General features: G+C 34.4%; 1 protein-coding gene across 2 annotated transcripts in view; it reads right to left on the reverse strand.

Moving 5' to 3' along the window:
* The window catches only part of GTF2F2 (general transcription factor IIF subunit 2), a 172,154-nt gene that overhangs the window by 21,165 nt on the left and 132,823 nt on the right, over window positions 1-18,166 (reverse strand). For both annotated transcript variants that reach the window (XM_051983841.1, XM_051983843.1), the window contains 2 exons: window positions 10,493-10,592; window positions 617-760 (listed from right to left, as the gene is read on the reverse strand). In XM_051983841.1, the coding sequence (XP_051839801.1) occupies window positions 617-760; window positions 10,493-10,592 (244 nt within the window). The remainder of the gene's footprint in view (window positions 1-616; window positions 761-10,492; window positions 10,593-18,166) is intronic.

The raw sequence follows: 18,166 nt of genomic DNA on the forward strand, positions 1-18,166 counted from the left end.
GTTTTGGGTACTCACCTAAAGATAGAAGGGAAAAACGTCACTTGCTTATGAGGAACTGCTGACATTGAATACATTAGGATTTAAAAAATGGTACTGATTTAATCTATAAATGACGATTGCTCTCTAAGCATTAGATGAATTTGTTTACATTTTTATGCTAGCAAGCTTATGAGTATTAAATGTGAGAAGAGATATGAAAAGGATTATTTCATAACATCCAAAGATGTCATGGTCTCTAATAATTATTACATATAAAATGTTTAGCATGGTGCCTGGCATATAATAAATGTTAACTATTATTACCTGTCCATATGGTAATAATACCAAATAGCTAGTATCTATGTACTGATTTAAGATCTGAAAAGTGGTTTATAACTTTGCAAGGTAATTATCCCCATTTTTCTCTAATTATCCCTATTTTTCTAGATGAAGAAATTGATGCTAATAAGTGATGAAGTGATTTGCTGTGATTCCACATTTTAAGATATGTCTAAGGCAAAATTTGAACTCAGACCTTTCTGCCTTCATCTCCAAGTGCTCTCTCCTCTGTGCCATTTAAATGTTTGATAATTTTTTTGAATAATCCACAAAAAGATCTGTGGGAACATATACATACCACAGGCTGTTTGGTGATGTCCACTAAATCCTTAATATTGTAATACTGATGTTTTTCAAAAGCTGAAAACAACATGTCCAAAACCTGTTGCTTATCAGCTCTAGCCCGCTTTCCATCTTCTTTCTTTTTCTTCTCATATTCAATCTATTTAGAAAATGAAAGAAGTGACAATATATATTTAAAGCACTCTCTAAAAACTTAAAAAGTCATTTCAATTTTATTACTTATTAATAATTCTAATTGGCAATAATAAAGACCATTAAAAGGGAGAATTGGCAGTAACAGCCTAGAGAAAATGAAAAGAAACACTGGTCTTACCAACACTTTGAACTATATAATTCCTTTAGTACATATGATCATTTATTCAGAAGTACCATTTTGTTTTGTCATAAGGAATAGCAGAATGATTAAATTAGTTTTTTTGAAAATGAAAATTTTAAATATATCCTATAATTAGGGATTTCAAATGAATGATTAAAAAAAATCAACTTAACCCACTCCCTAAAGGATTTTGAATACTTAAAACACTAATTTAAAAAACATTTAAAAATTCCATTGACAATAAATAAACTAGGAAAAAATAATATAAGCATACTTCATGTAATGCTGCTCTGATCAATGCTAAATTTCAATAACATGATTAATATATAACCAAATTGTAAGATAAGTTGATAAATCTTTGTTAATTAAAAGGTCATGGATGTGCATGGTTGTGATGAGCCCCACAGATGTTAATTTCCTCAAGCTTCAGTCCACTCACAGTCACCATATTTCTTATTGGACATGTATTGTTCTCATAGAAAATAATTAGCTCTAAGACAGGTCTTATCTTTTTATACCACCAATGACTCTAAGTAGACCATGCCAGTAATTTTTTGTCATTTAAAATTTTCAACTAATAGCAATTTATTTAACTTTATTTAATTTGATTCAATTAACAAAAATTTATTTTCTTTCCTTTCTACTTTCCCACCTCCCTAAAGAAAAATACAATTCTTGCAACAACCAGTATTAATACTGTTTTCTTGAAATGAAAGAAAAATAACTTGACCAATAACTAGAGAAATTAATTCAGACTTCTTAATATGAAGATTTGTTGACCTGCTCAAGAAAGCTTTAAATTAAAAATTGAGAAAAGAAAATGTTCACTTAAAACTGTTATAATTTTCAGAGGAAGAAATATTACTAATAGAAAGTGGCTTCATTTATGTATCAATACACAAATTATAAGTAATAATGGAAACAACATTTAGCAGCAGAGAATGCAACTCCTAAAATGGAAGTATATGATTTGTTCACAAGAAATGGTTTCTAAAGAAGAGGTTTGGTAGAATATTGTACACTTGCATAACAATCTAAAAAAAGACACATTTACATAAAGATCTATAAAAGCCCTGAAGGAAATACTTAGGACAGAAAAAAAAAAAAGAAAGAAAGAAAAAAGAAATAATATTGTTTGATAAAGCACACTGTCAAATAACAAACATGGAGAGAAGATGAAACTGACTGCTAGATCTGACACTTTGTTGCTGATTGTAGGACCCTGGGCAACCCAATTTCTTCATTTATAAAATAAAGCTAATACATGTGTTATTATCCATCTCTTGTAGTCTGTAAGATTTTAAAAGAAGTGGGCCTACATATGTGAACCTGTAATAAAATTCTCAAGGAACCAACATGATTAAGAGATCCATGTAGATTGAAGCAAAGGACTGATAAATCACCAGAACAGAGATTTGTAGTAGAAGCAAAAACAGAGAAAAAGAGCAACAGGAAAGAGTAAAAGTTGACAAAGAATTCCAACAAAGGACATTTGTATGTGAGAGGGCGCTCTTAGCAGGTACTTGGGGTATATGAGAGAAAAAAAGAAAATGACAGAGATAAGGAACAGCTCTTAAACTGTTGCTTTACTTTTGTTTCTCTGTCAAGGAGGCTTGGATATACAGAACAGGATATGAAACCTGAGTTCAAAGCACCAGCCAGACGAACTCTATCCTACAAACATTTTTGCATATGTGGATACTTTTCCCTCCTGGGATAAAGACACAGTAGTGAGATTGCTGGATCAAAGGATATGCAGTTTGATAGTCCTTTGGGTAGTTCCAAATTGCTTTCCAGAATGGTTGGATCAGTTCACAACTCCAACAATAATGAATCAGTGTCCCAGTTTTCCCCCATCCCCTTCAATGTTTATCATTATGCTTTCCTGTAATCTTAACCAACCTGAAAGATATCTATAGGTACCTCTATGAACTGTCTTAATTTGTATTCAGATGAACTATATCCTAAGAGCAAAAATCTGGCTGCAGTGACTGCTATGCCCAACTGGTGATCTATAAAAGATTAAAAGAATGGGAGAGGCACTGTAAGCCTGATGTCTTGCTTTTTAAAGATGAAAAAGGGTGGATTCTAAAAACTGTTGGCCAGCAAACTTGACTTTAATTTCTGGATTACATAAAAAGGGATAGTTTAGGAATATTTAGAATGGAAAAGCAGTAATCATTAAAACAAGTTACAATAAAATAATTCCATTTCTTTTTCTGATGTTATTACTAAGTTTGTAGATTGGAGGAATGGTACAGATGGAAGTATACACTTAGATTGCAACAAAATACTATAAGTTCCCTCAGGCAGCACTGAGACATAGTCTGAAGAACCTTAGCCAGGGACAAAGAAGATTTAGGGCAACATGATCTCTGTCAGTAAACTCCTTGAGGATGAAGAATACTTTATTCTTTGTATTTCTATCACCAGCACTTGGGCAGCTAGGTGGCACAAAAGATAAATTTCAGCATTAACAATTGACTTTCTAAATAGAAGGCTTCCTGAATAGAAAATTTCTCTTTGAAAAGGGAAAAAAAAAACATATCCACACATATAATACACATAAAAATTAAAATTGTAAGTTTTAGCTAAAATTTCACAATAGTCCAGATTTTGGAAAAATGTGGCCCATATTCAAATGAATTTAATAGGGATAGGGCAGATTCATCTTCCTGAATTCAAATCAGAAACTTATTAGTGTATGACCCTGGGCAATTTACTTAATCCTATTTGCCTCAGTTTCCTCATCTGACAAATGAGCTTGTTGATTAAGCATATTTTTTTTAAAGGTATTATATGGAAAAGCAATCAGACCTGTTGAACTTATTCCCAAAGGCAGACCTAAGGAAAAAAATGGAAATGACAAAAAAGTACTTTTCAACTCAAAAAAAGGAAAAATACTCTCACAATTAAGAGTTTTAGGGAGAAGTGAGTTCTTCCTCACTGGAGATTTTAAAGTGAAGACTGAGGTCACCTGTTGGGGGCTGTGATCAAAAGAATTCTTATATTGGTATGTGATGGATTAAGTGTCCACTGAAGTATTTTCCAAACTGTGTGTGTGTGTGTGTGTGTGTTATTGTCAAAGAAATGAAAGTTAGGCACCCATAGGCATGTACCTTAGAATTGATTTTTAAAAGTTTAGATAAAAGCATGATCTTAAGATCAGTCTTTAAAAAGGAAACTTGCTTCAAAGGGATGTACAATTCTTAAAAATGAAACTTTTAAAGGATCTCTGACCTCAGATTTCAAAAGGTCACATATAAAAGATACAATATTTTTGAGGTGAAAATCCCTAAATTTATAAAAGAGAAAAATTTTAAAGAAAGGCTAATGGCAAAAAAAAAAAAAAAAAAAAAAAAAAAAAGCATTTTAAGTTTTTTTTGGAACAAGAAGAGGAAGGAGTAAACTTACTACTTGAGAAAAAACAAAATTAGTTAATTTCTATTTTGTTTCTTTAAAGAAAACAATTCTTCCCTTAAAGTGGAAAGGGATTTAGAATTGAAGGCCATGATAGCTAAGGAGATAATAAGAGTGAACTTAACTCCTTTAAATTAATTCAAATCTCAAGGTCCAGATGAATTATAACCCAGTATACTGAATGAAGATGCAAATATAATTACTGACTTTGCTTACCATCTGTAATCTGAGAAAATGTAAAGAACAGGAGGTGTAGCAGATAATTAGAGATGGAAATGTTCTTGGTGAGGTTTTGTTAAACTCAGAATTTTTAAAAATTTAACTTCTTTTATTCAGCTAAAATTTGTCTCCTTGTAATTTCCACTCATTAGTCTTAGTTACCCAGTGAAGCTATGGGAAATAAAGTCTTATTATGGTTCCACATAACAATCTTTCAAATATTTTTGCGGGGAAGGGGGAGAGAGGAAATAATAAAAAAGAGATAGGAATGTTATTTGGGGATAGAAGGGATAATAGGTGGCAAGAAATAAAGTTGATTTGCTCAGCTCTGATGTTTGCTTGTATTCTCGGTTAAGGATAATCATCTTTGGACTGGAGAGGGTAAAATAAAAAATAGTTAATAGGCCTAATAATTGATGTCAAATAAGAATGTCAGAGAATTTAATGATTCTAGGTTTAGTACAAATATGTCAGGTAATGAAAGAGTGAGCAGATATTATTGATGAAATACTATGAGAAATCAGTGAAAAATAAATGGAAGCCCAGGAAAAAGGATGTGGGGCCAAGAGAAGAGCAAAAGTGCAGTCCCAAGTTTGAAAAGACAGAAGAGAGAAGGGTCTATAAACTGCAAACTAAGTGAGGATAAATCACACAAAACAATAAATATGACACAGGATGTGAGAGAGGCAAATGATGAAGTGCTCAAGAAAAATTTCAGAAGGGAGACAACATTTTCAACTGCGGAGAACAGAGAGAAAATACTTCAGCCTGAGCTTTGAAAGAAGCCAATGGTTTTTGAGGGAAAGGCAGACTCAAGGTAAGCAGACTCAAGAGGCTAAGTCTGGAAAGGATGCTCAGAATCAGATGATGGGACAACCTAAGTGTCAAGCTAAGCAGTGTTTATCTGCTATTAAATGACAGAGGGAGCCCTGATGGTTTCCGAATAAGGAGATAGTTTGCTACAGTGCAGAGAGTACTGGCCTCAGAGTCAGAGGGTCCAAGTTTGACTTTTCCACCTGTCATTACTTGTGTGACCTGAGAATGAGTCATTTATCTTGTCTTGCCTTCAGTTTCCTCACCTATAAAATGAGGGGGTTGGACTCACTGGACTCTAAGGTTCTTCCCAGCTTCAAATCCATAATCCAATGATTTATGTTAATGAATACGATTATTTTGGCATCCATATGAATAATGGATTCATAATTCAAGAGGGAAGACAATGGCTAGAGAGAGCAGTCAGGAAATGATTACACTAATCTACAGAAAAGATTTGTGGAGACTGAAGAGTTATCTCTATCTCCACTGAAGAAATCATCAATGAGGAGAAATAAGAGATAAGGGCTGAGAACAATATATTGGAAAAAAAATTCATACTTGGAGGACAAAGAAGCAGATTATAAACTAGCACAGAAGCCTGATAAAGGAAGGAAGTTATGTAGGGAAACTGAGAGAATTATGCCATTAAACTCATAGAAGAGTGCAGCAAACAAGAAATCAGGCCTAAGGACAATACATCAGACTTATTAAGAGGCCTCTGGTGATCTCAATTTCAGTAAAATGGAGAGGATCACAATCTGAATGTAAAAGGCTGAATGAATGATAGGAAAATGGAAGTAGTAAGTGAAGATTACTCCTAGAAGTTTGGCAGTGAAGAGGAGAGGGAATATGAGCAGACAATTGGAGGGGTTGAAAGGGTAAAGGAGGGCATTTTTTTTTGAAAGACAAATAACAGCTTTATTGGAGAAAACTGCAGTTTGTAAGTTTATGAATAGTTTATTACACCTTTACAAATATATCACGAATCAATAAAGGAAAAGTTAAGTTAAGTAAGTTCATTATTAAGCTATTGATTCTTAAGTGTTCAAAATAAAATGGTATTGGAAAAGAAATAGGGATTTTGGATGATAGGGAAGTATATTTGTAGGCAGTACAAAAGATATCATTAGTTAAAGCAGAGAGGGTATAATGGAAAGAACAAACTTTTGCAAGAGATAGGAGGGGATGGAATCTTATTCCTCTCTCCAAGTCTTCTAGAGAGATTAGTACTGGCAAAGAGAAGGGCTGTTTTCTCTGAAACTGGAAAAAAGCAGGAAAGTGATTAAGATGAAGAGGCTTACAAATACTCTCAGCAAAGCATGTTGTGATTGAATTTTAACTGAGGTAGATTTCTGAATAAGATAAGATTTATTAGCTGGGACATGCTACCTGTCAATAAATGGGCTTGCTTCCATGTATGCCAAAGATCCTAAACAAAAGTTCCTCTTTTACAGGATTTAGGGACTACAGAACAAAGAACAGAAGAGAGTAGATGACAAGCAATTGAGATCACATGATTGGGATACAGAACTGAGGTACAGGGAACAACATAATTGGTTGCAATTTTAGTAATGGGTGCTACCAACCACTCCTTCCTTCTCTTTATAAGACTAAAAAGTACTCTGAGTCCAGGTATGAGATAGCAAACTGGATATCCTTGAAGGACAGCTTGGTGGATCAAGACCAGACTCTCTTGCTATTCAAAGACTAATGTTAGCAAAATTCTTTGAAGCTGGATTTTTAAACTTAATCCAGTATAGATATGTTGAACTCAATTCAGAGACAAAAAACCAGTTACAGAATAAAATCAATTACTTGTAAATAAGATCAATCATAAATGATATAAGATCAACTTTAATCTTCTCAAATAAAAGGGAAGCCCTAATATGAAAAAGGGGTTTGCAGTAAACTGAAGATGCGAGGACAAAGTGTGGAATAGCTGAATAAATAATAGGAGACTGGGTTAGCAAATGAATACAAAGATGCTATGAACCAGGGAGAACTCAACTGAAGTTAGACAACTTGGTTTATAGTAAATACAGTCTAAATGGTTTTGTAATAACCTTCTAAAGCATTCAATGTCTTGGAAACAGTAAAAGTAGTAGTACAAGAAGGAATAGTAACTAGCACTTATACTGCACATTAAGGCTTGCAAAAACACTTTAAATGTATTAACTCACCAAGCCTAAGAGAACTCCCACCAGATTGTGCTTTGGGTACTCAGCAATTTCCTAGTTACTGTGGGAGACTCTGCTAGCATACCCTGACTCTTTCCTCACCTCACTATTCAATGGCAGCAAGCAAAAGAATTTTCCTTGGCACTCCAACTTATAGAGGAAAGAAAGGAATAGAAAGCCACAAGTATACTCTATGTGGCAGGGCTCAATCAGAGACATAAAGGACAGAAAGAACTGACAGGATGTCAGTATGTATGTAGGACTATACTATGCTGAAAGGAAAGTGACTGGTATCTAGCTGGGACCTGTTGCCCTAGAGTAAAGACTAAGGCTAGCAAAAAGGGAATTTTTCAATGTGGGTGGGAGGAGATTGAGACAGTTTTCATCTATAGTTCCTGAGACCTACCATTACATGGGAAAGGGTCAGAAATTGAGCACTGGGAGAGTAAAAGGACAAGAAACTAAAAGGGGAGGGAAGGGAAGAAATATTTGGTAGGTATCTATGTGCCATACAATGTGCTAAATGTATTACAAATATTACTTGATTTGAAACACCAAAGACTTCAGGAGGAAGAAAATTTAGTTAAAAACTCAAGACCACAGTCAGAAAAGTCAACAGAAGATACTCAAAAAGAAAGGAAGATGGCTTCTAAGATGATAAATGACAGCAAATTGCCAGGAAGTAAAAAACAAAAGGAAATTAAATCACATTTAATAAGAGACAACTCTCATTTCCCAACAAAGCATGGAACTACAGTAGGATATCCCTGAATGGTTCAAAAAAGAATTTATAAAAGGAACAAATGGCAGAAGTCATTGCTTGTATAAAAATTTGAATCCATGATGGTGAAACTATTCAAAGAAGCAAAAAAGAATAACAAATGACTGGGATAAGAAATATAAAGAAATGAAAGACAACCTGGAAGACAAGCATAAAGCAATAAAATTTAAAAATCATGATTACCATATAAGCAAATAACAGCAATCTCAAAGACAGGATGTATAGAGACAACTTAAGTATCATAGGTCTCCAGAATAACATTACAAATCAAAAAACTTGAACATCACAATGCAAAAACAATAAAAGAGTTGAGAACTTCTGAATACAAAAGACAAGGCACTAAATGAAAGAATCCATAGATTGGCCCTAGGAATGGAAAAGGCAAAACTGAAGGTCAAGAAACTGATCAGAGAAAAGAATTTCATATTTTAAGACCTTAGAGGCAGAAAACTTTGGCTGATGTTTAGTATTAATTTGTGATAATCCCTCTTAGTAGTTGAATGTAAAAGACAAAAAGAAAATATAGGGTTGTAGAAACTGATGCACTGATAGCCTTTTTAACACCCTAGAGAATATGAAGTAGTAGGAAGCATCAATGAGAAGCAAAATCTTCAATCCTGGGTACTGGAGGCACAAGAGAAGGAACCAGCACTGGAGAGGTAAGTAAAAAATATGGTGGTTTTAAGAGAAAGCCAAGTTTCAGTGAGGATCAGAAGATATAAGGAATAAAAGAGAGTGAGAAAGAAGGTAAAAGATAGTAGGTTAAAAGAGAGTAAAAGATCCAGAAGTCACAGTGGAAGTAAGGAGAAAGGGACTAGGGATAGGCAGAAACATGAGTGTAAGAAGAGATTTTTGGAAAATTGGAAGAACAAGAGGGATTCATTGGCCATGGGATAGGGCAAGTAATAAGTAGGACAATGCTTGGAAAATAAATCAGCCTGAAGTGTCTAATGTTGGTATAATGGTGCCTAGAAAAATTTTCATTAATGCCTGGCTATAACACTTACCTTTAATTATACAACTGATTAAGTTTAATTTCCTTTAAAAAGCAATGAACAAAATCATTTAAAAATGCAAGTTAACACATCTACCTTACACCTATCAGAATGACAAAAATGACTAAAAAAAAAAATCCAAAAACTTGTTAGAATGACTGTGAGAAGACAGGCACAATGGTGCACTGTTGGTGGATTTATTAATTGGTACAATTATCCTGGAAAGCAATTTTGAACTATTCCCCCAAAGACATTGAATTCAGTGGTGCTGCTATTAGATCTTTACCCTAAAGAAATCAAAGAAAGAACTTTTTTGCTGTTGTTGAACAACCTAGAGTCAAAGCTCATGCCCATTAACTAGGGAATGATTGAACAAATTATGGTATATGAATGTAATGAAATATTATTGTGCTATAAAAACTGATGAAAGAGATGTTTCAGAGAAACTTGGGAAGCTGTGTATGATTTAATGAAGAGAAAAGTGAACAGAACTAGAATAATTTATGAAGAAATACCATGAAGAAAAACTTGAAAGACTTAAGAACTCTGATTGATATAATAAATAAAAGATCAAAGATGAAACAATCCTTCTGACATAGGTGAGATAGACTCAAAAGAGGTTAATGAGAAATATGTGTCTGTTATTTGTTTTGCTTGACTATGATTCTTTGTTACAAAGGTTGTGGTTTTCTTTTTTTGTTTGCAGAGAAGAGCGGAACTAGTAAACATGTCATAAACATAAAGAAGAAAAAAGTTGTTATTAAAGAATTTAAAAAGATACACAGAAGGGAACAGAAGGAAGTTCAGAAGGAAACACAAAGAAAAAAAAATGAATTTGTTATGTACTTAAAAAAACTATATAACAGACATTTATGATTTTACATTTAATCCAGCTCCTGTTTTTTATGTGGAAATGCTACTTTTTGGAATGCTATATCCCAGAATAAATTTATAAATAAATTTACAAATATTTTAGAATTTTTAAAAAAGCTATGAATAAGATTTTCCACTTAAAATCAACACTGCTAATCTGTGAACACCATAGTTTTTTTTTTTTTTTTTAATTAAACTAGATCAGATTTTCACTAATCATTAGACATAGGAACAAAAATAGAGAGGCACAGAGAAAGAACTTCATGAAACTTACATTGTATTGATGATTAGCCACAGGTTTAAAATTTGTTGTAACAGCTTTGTCCAGCTGCTGTGATAATCTTACAGGTTTTGAAGATTCTTCTATCTGTAACCTGAAAAATGGAAGAAATATTAATATAACCTTCTATGTATGGCCAAATGTTGCCACTTAAAAAAAATTTATCTCCATAATTCAGCTGATAGTAATTATACCGTATTGATAGCAATATTGCAAGACAAACTCAAAAGTATGCTAGTCTCAAAACAAAACATATTTCAGTACTTGTAAGTCTAAAGTAACATGTGATTTCCATTTGTGAATGGAATCTCTCTTATTACTTAATGTATACATATCATATTAACTTGTCTAAGTCTTAGAATGCAGTAATTTTCAAAATTTTAATATTAAAAATTATCTCTGATCAATAGACAAATCAATACATTTTTCTGAATATATGGGCATGTTATTATTCAAATGAATACTCACTGAAGTTCTATATTTAAACTAGTGAAGTTAAGAAGAGGGGAATTTTGGGGAGAAAGATAATGAATTCAGTTTTGTTTACATCAAGATTAAAATGTTAGTGGATGTGAGACATCCACTTTGAGATGTCCAATAGGTAACATTAATAACAGCAGACTGGAGATTAGAAGTAGGGTGAGGGCTGGACAAAAAGATCTGAGAATTATCTATAAGGGGGTGGCAATTAGATTTATGGGAGTTTATGAGAACACCAAAAGCTCAAGATAGAGTCCTATGGGGAACCCAGGGGACACCCTGGATTCAGCAAAAATGTCTAAGGAGTCAGTTGGATAGAAAAATCAGAAGAGAGCAGAGTGTGTCAAGAAGATGCAGAATGATCAAGAAAGACGAATACTAATAAAAGACCATAACTAGAGAGAAGAGTTTTAGTTGAATTTTGAAATTGGAGGCAGGATTACAGAGAGCTCAGAAAAGAGAGAATACAGAAACAGAGGCACCAGTTGGAGACAGCTTTCTCAAAGAGTTTAGAAATAAAAGGGAAGGGAGGTTAAAAGATGATAGCCACAGAGGATGAGCTATCAAGTGAGGATTTATTGAGAAGGGAAAGACACAGTCAGATTTCAGGAAGTAGTGAAGTTGCCAGTGGGCAGGGAAAGATTGAATGATCCAGGTGGTAATCTGCTGGAGGAAGTACATGCATATATAAAGAATAAAACAATTCCTACTTGAAAGGAACTTGTATCCTATGGAAGTACAAATAAAAATATAAAATGAATAAATACAAATATGTACAAAGTAGTAAAATATAAAGATTTAGAGGGAGGGAATTAAGTACTTGAGATGATTAGGAAATGTTTCAGGCATGAGATGATCCTTGAGTTGTATCTTAAAGGAAAAAAAGAGACTCGAAAGAGGAAACAAGAAAAGGGTACATTCCAAGTATTTTGCAACAGAGTAAAAGCACAGTGATAGGAGAATGAGTATTGTACATAAGGAAAAGAGAGAAAACCAGTTTGGTTGGAGGCATTACAATATTGAATTCGAGGCCAAAAAAAAAAAATTAGGCATTTACAACACAAAAACAGTAAAGTGAGATTCATAGTAATGCAAATTATTTTAAAAAAAAATTTATACGATCAAGATTAGAATTTAATCTAGTCCATCAATATTTATTTGAGCACCTACTTTTGTGTAACACACAAGTTGGTATTGTGGAAGATAACAAAATGTAAGAGAGTTCTTGTATTCAAAGAAGAAAGGGAAGTATGAAAGTAAAGATTAGAAGTCAGAAGTTGTGGATTCAAGTTCTACCTGTCAGTTTTTCTCTGGGTTTCACTTAGTTTCCTTATTTGAATAAGTGATGATCTCTAGAGTCCCTTTTCTCTAACAATCTGAGTCCATTATCTAGTTAAGAGAAACAAAAACTGACTAATAGGTCATTAGAAATGATATCACAAGGCAGCATCTGACAGTGCCAAATATATTATGTGGACAATTGATGCTAATAAAGATCATATAATGATGAGAAAGACTAAGGGGACCAAGGAAAGCTTCATAAAGTCTGGAAGGAAAAGGAGAAAGTCATTCCAGAATCAGGAAAGTACAAAGATGTTTAAAGTAGGCAATAAATTGGGTTGGAGGAAGAAAAGATTTTTATCAAAAAATCAAAATGATTTTTGGTCAAAAGAAAATCAGACCCCCAACTTTCCATTATAACTAGGGGAAAGAAAACCCCAATAAATGAGAACTTTTAAGCAATTAGCATATAGGAAACTTGTCAAGACATCAAAGCTCCAGGAGAATGTAATTATATACCAAGTTCCTATGACATTTAATTCTTATTAAAGTTTATTTTCAATCTTATAACTTTTATTATTAGAGATGGTTTTTTGAAAGTTTTAAGTCTACAAGTTTTTCAATGTTACCTCTCTATTAGTAAAGAATTAAGTGTTGCTAAGGAACACATTAAGTACTCTACTATCAAGAAGATATAATCTTTTGGGGAAACAAATTATATACAATTTAAAAAAAATTAATTAAAACAAGTTATATACAATTTAAAACACACACACACACACACGGCTAAATCCTAGGGTACTGCCATTTGGTAAGCCTAATAAGGAAGTAAGGAACACATTGGACTTCACAAATGATTGAATTTGAGAGAATACAAAGTATTCTATATGGTACAATATAAATCACCTCTAAGGTTTTAAATTTGAGAAGAAATAGAGGAATACATCTACTTATAGTCCCAACAGGCTAGTAAAGAGGAGAAAAGGAAATGTCTTTTGCACATCAATGAACAAAGATTTACTGAACACTATGAGTTAAAAGTCAAATGTGACACAACACAGTACAGTATGTGACACATTAGAAACTGCTTAATAAATGCTTGTTCACTGCTGACTGACAGGTTGTGAATTTGTGTGATTAAAAGAACAGTGGTACCCTTGACATAAGTATGTATTCTAAAGAGGGTTTTATAGGAATGATGATGAATTTTGTTTTGTACATGTTAAGATTCAGATGCTTAATGATCACCCAAGTTCAAAAGTTCACTAGGAATTTGATGATATGGGACTATCATATACATTTATAATTAAATCCACGGGAACTATAAGGGTCACTTTGTGAGAAAGCATAGAGAAAAAAAGGGAAGGGGACCTAGGACATAGCCAGAGTGTTATCGGCCAGAACTCTGTACTTGAAACAAGGATTCTTACAAGGTGCTAACTAAGTGGGATTGAAAATACAATGGTTACCTAGTTTTAGCATGGTGATTAATAGTTCTCTAGTTCAGCATGATTGATTTAATCTTACAACAAATAATGGTTCCCTAGTGATATAATAATTAGCTTATACTCAATATGATGAATGGATTTAACCGTAATAGAGCATATGAGTTAGGACAAACTCAGCCAGATTCATTCTATCTTCATCAGCCTCATAGTGGCTGGCCTGTCCTCCTGCTCCACTGAGACTAAGGCCTGTCTGAAGGACCTCAAAGAAGCCAACTGGGCCCTAGACAAGGAGACAATAAAGAATTTGGACTTTAACATCTGGATATTCTCGTGATTACTCAGCAGAAATGAAGGCTGATTCAGAGACCTCCATAAAACCAATCAGAATGCTACATTTTGGTGTCCGAATGTGGGGCTAAGGATTTACAATCAGCAGTCCAGACTGACACGATCCTGAGTTCAGTGGAAAAGTCTCCGTGACCCAGAAATTAGAGTGAGTACAAAAATAGACAAGAAGGAAACTTTGTTAAGGGATAAAGTAGTGTTTCAGCTGAAATGGGACAAATGTTTAGAAAACAGCCTTCCTCTCCACCCCAAGGAAAATGTGTCAAAAGCATCGTTAAAATAATAAAAAAACCAAGGTTTGATTGTAACTTGGAAGCAGATCATTGAACTCTTCAAAATATTAAAATACACATCCCCTTGGTTCTCTAAGGAAAAAGAATTAGATCCAGACAAGTGGAAATTAGTAGGAGAGCAACTATGTGAATATTACAATGAATATTACAATTGGCTTTAAGGAATTATATAAGTATTAGAATAAGAAAAAAGAAGAACAGGAGGGGAAGAATACTGACAAACTAGGTGAAAAGCATGAAGAATTAGACAAGAAAGGAGTTAAGGACAAAGCTGATGAAATTAAGGAGTGTGGTGCTTCACAGCAGGAGCCACTAGGGCATTCCCCATCCCCTGACCTACCCCCCCCCCCCATTAACCCTTAATGGGTAGAGGGAAAAAGAGGAGGGGAAGGGGCACAATCAGCATCACCTATGAAGCAGCCTGTGACAAGATTACAAAAAGCACTAGTTAAAGCTAAAAAAGGACAGGATATATCTGATTTGATAAATGCATACCCTGTTATTCAAGAGTTTAACTCTTCAGGTCAACAAAGGAGAAGATACACTCCTTTTGATCTGGAAAAAATCAAGGATTAGAAAAAGGATTGCACTCTTTATGGGGCTACATTGTCATATGTTGATATGGTATTAAGAGAATTTGGCTTATGAAATCTTAATCCCTAGTGTTTGGAAATCTATAGCAAGGACATGTTTAAAACCCGGACAAAACTTGTTGTGGTTTTAGGAGTATCATGAATTATGTAGGATTCAAGCCCAACAAAATAGGCAAACAAAATAGGAGTTAATATGCAAATCATCTTTGACCAACTAGCAGGTAAAGATCAGTATGCAGGTGATTAAGCACAAATTAATTACCCTTTGATACCATATGAGCAAAATGGTGCTGCTGCTATCAAAGCATGGGGCTCCCTCCCAGGAAAGCAAGATAGAGGGGAAGCCTTCACAAAAATAGAGCAAGGTCCAAAGGAACCTTTTGCTGATTTTGTGGGACATCTGCAAACAGCTGTCATACAAATGATTGGAGAAAATGCAGCTACAGAAAATAATGATCAAACAACTCACTAAAGAAAATGCTAATGAGGTTTGTAGAAGAATTATATGGGGACTACACAAAGATGTTTTTTAGAGGAGATCATAAGACACTGTGCCACAGTGGGCACAAATGCCTTTTATACTCAGGCTATGATGCAGAACATGGGAAGGCAAGGTCCCTCATGGCAAGGGACTTCTAGAAAAACTCATCAAGGCTTTCAATATGGTAAAGTAGGGCATCTGAAAGCTCAATGCAGGCATAGAGATAAGAGTGAGAGGACAGGATGAGAGAAGACCCAAAACCCTGTGTACAAAATACAACACAGGCTTCCACTGGGCCTCATAATGTAGATTGACCTAGGGAAATGAATAGGAGAAAGGGATTACAATTGGGGAGAATACAGGCTTTTTAACCCGACAGAAGAGCAAGGTCCAGTGCGAACAGCTCCAATATAATCGCCAGGTGATGTGGAGAGATCCAGAAAGTGGTGAATGGAAGGGACCAGATAGGTTAACTGCTTAGGGGTGAGGGTTTGCTTGTATCTCTACAGATGTTGAAGGAATTAGATGGGTGCCAACGAGCTGTATTCACCTTATCCATCGGAGAGAGACAGAAAAAGAAAAAAAAACCTTGAAACAAAGGAGAAGATCCAAGAAATATATGACACTGAAAGAGCATGACTGATGAGACTGTTGCAGGACATTAAAACCAGCAGGAATTATTGGATTCCCTGAAACATTATAAGACTGATACAGGACTTCAAAATCTACAGGAATCAATCATTGGATTCCTTGACACATGATGAGACTATTGCAGGACTTCAAAACTCGCAGGAATCACTGGATTCCTAGACACATGAAGTAATGGACAATAGATTGGTTTTGGACCATTTCTAGGACTTATGGACATTTTAAATTCCTCATGTTGATTCATGTTGTTTGTTTGTAATACTCCCATGTTGATGGATTTATGTATACCTGTTTTAAGTAAGACTCTTCAGAAACCCTCTAATCTGGTTTGATTCCCCATTTCCTTTGATGTTTTCATCTCCCTTCCTGAGTGTTCTCACCCCTTTTTCTGAGAAGTCAGGGAAGGGGTGATCACCTCCTTTTTGGGGTTTTCATCTCCCTGAAAAGTCAGGGAGGGTGTGACCACCTATGTTCTAAAACAAAAGAAAGCCAGAGATGTTATGGGCCAGAACTCTGTACTTGAAACAAAGATTCTTCCAAGGTGCTAACTAAGTGGAATTGCTAAGACAATGGTTATCTAGTTTAGCATGGTGATTAATAGTTCTCTAGTTCAGTACATGTACTTAGTACTTAATATAGTTCTAAAAGATTTACACCTACGATAATTAAAATAGAGCATATAAAGATGGGGCAAACTCAGCCAGAGCCATTCCATCTTTGGTCAGGTTCCTGGTGGCTCTCCTCCTTCCTGCACTTTGGGAGAGACTGGTTCCGACTCAGAGACAGATTTACTTCATCTCATAACACCGGTGGCTGGCCTTTTGCATTTCCTCCACTGAGATCAAGTTCCTTCCTCCAATGAAGGTCCTCCAGAAAGCTAGTCGAGCTCCAGACAAGGAGTTAATAAAGAATTTGGACTTTAACACTTGACTATTCTCATGGTGATTAATCTATTGAAATGAAGGCTAATCTAGAGACCTCCAGAAAACCAACAAGAACAATTAGGCAGTGAGATACAAACGATGACTTGGGAAAGAAGATTGAAAAGTAATGTCAGATAGACCGGAAGAGTCAAATGCTCCTGAGGAAAGCATAGTTAACTGAATCATAACCACAGAGAAGTCAAAAAGTTTGAGGACTGAGAAAAGTTAATCAGACTTGGCAATTAAGGGATAATTAAAAGTTGAGAGAGAGGAGGAGAGTTCAAAGATAGATGAAAGAATCATTCTGCATACTTCAGCTACTGAATTGAAATCAACGTGCAATCAAAAATCTAAGAGGAGACAGTGCATTCAAGAACATACATGCTTTGACATGACTACTTGATACCTGAATGTATTCTGTCTTCTGAAGACATAAAGTTTCATAAAATTCTTTCCTTACTGACACTCTTTCCAATCCATCTTTTTCTTGAAGCCCCCTTCCTATCATCAGTTTTTTACTGCACCATGAAATCTTTGTTCGTGTTTCAAAGAGCTCACTTTACTATTTCTATCTTTGGGCCATCTAGAAGGGACACATAATCAGATCCCCTTTCCCCATAATAAACTATTTCCAGCAGATTTATTACAGAGTTCAGGTTTCAGTATGTTTGGGTATTTCATTGCAAACATTAGCTTATGCTTATTTTTCTTTGTATTTGTATTATGGGTCACTGGATTTCAATCTGTATTTGGATTTTTTTGATTCATATTTCTTTTTTAAAATCTTAAACACAAAACAGTTTTGTCAGCAATTGAGGCTATCTATAATTTCTAATGTCACATATTTAATGTTATTAAACATTTTACAGAAAATAATAAATGTTGGCACAGTCCTCTCTTTCCTAGGAAGGAAAGCTCCAATAGAATCTTGGTCTTCCAATTATCTGCTGAAAATGCCAACTATTATTTCTTGTGCTCCTTCCAAAAAGAGCTCTTAGTAGTTCAAAACTCAAAAGGTTAACCTGTAGAAATGAAAGGGAATTAAAAAAAAATCTTAAAATACTTTAATTAACTTTGAATAATTTAAAGTAACTTAAAAAGGGTTTTATTTAACACTACATAATTCATTTAGCATTATCTCATGAAGTGTCAGAGCACATTTTCACGATTTTGCTA

This window comes from Antechinus flavipes, chromosome 3 (genome assembly GCF_016432865.1).
Source record: "Antechinus flavipes isolate AdamAnt ecotype Samford, QLD, Australia chromosome 3, AdamAnt_v2, whole genome shotgun sequence".
In the NCBI taxonomy this organism is placed as follows: Eukaryota; Metazoa; Chordata; class Mammalia; order Dasyuromorphia; family Dasyuridae; genus Antechinus; species Antechinus flavipes.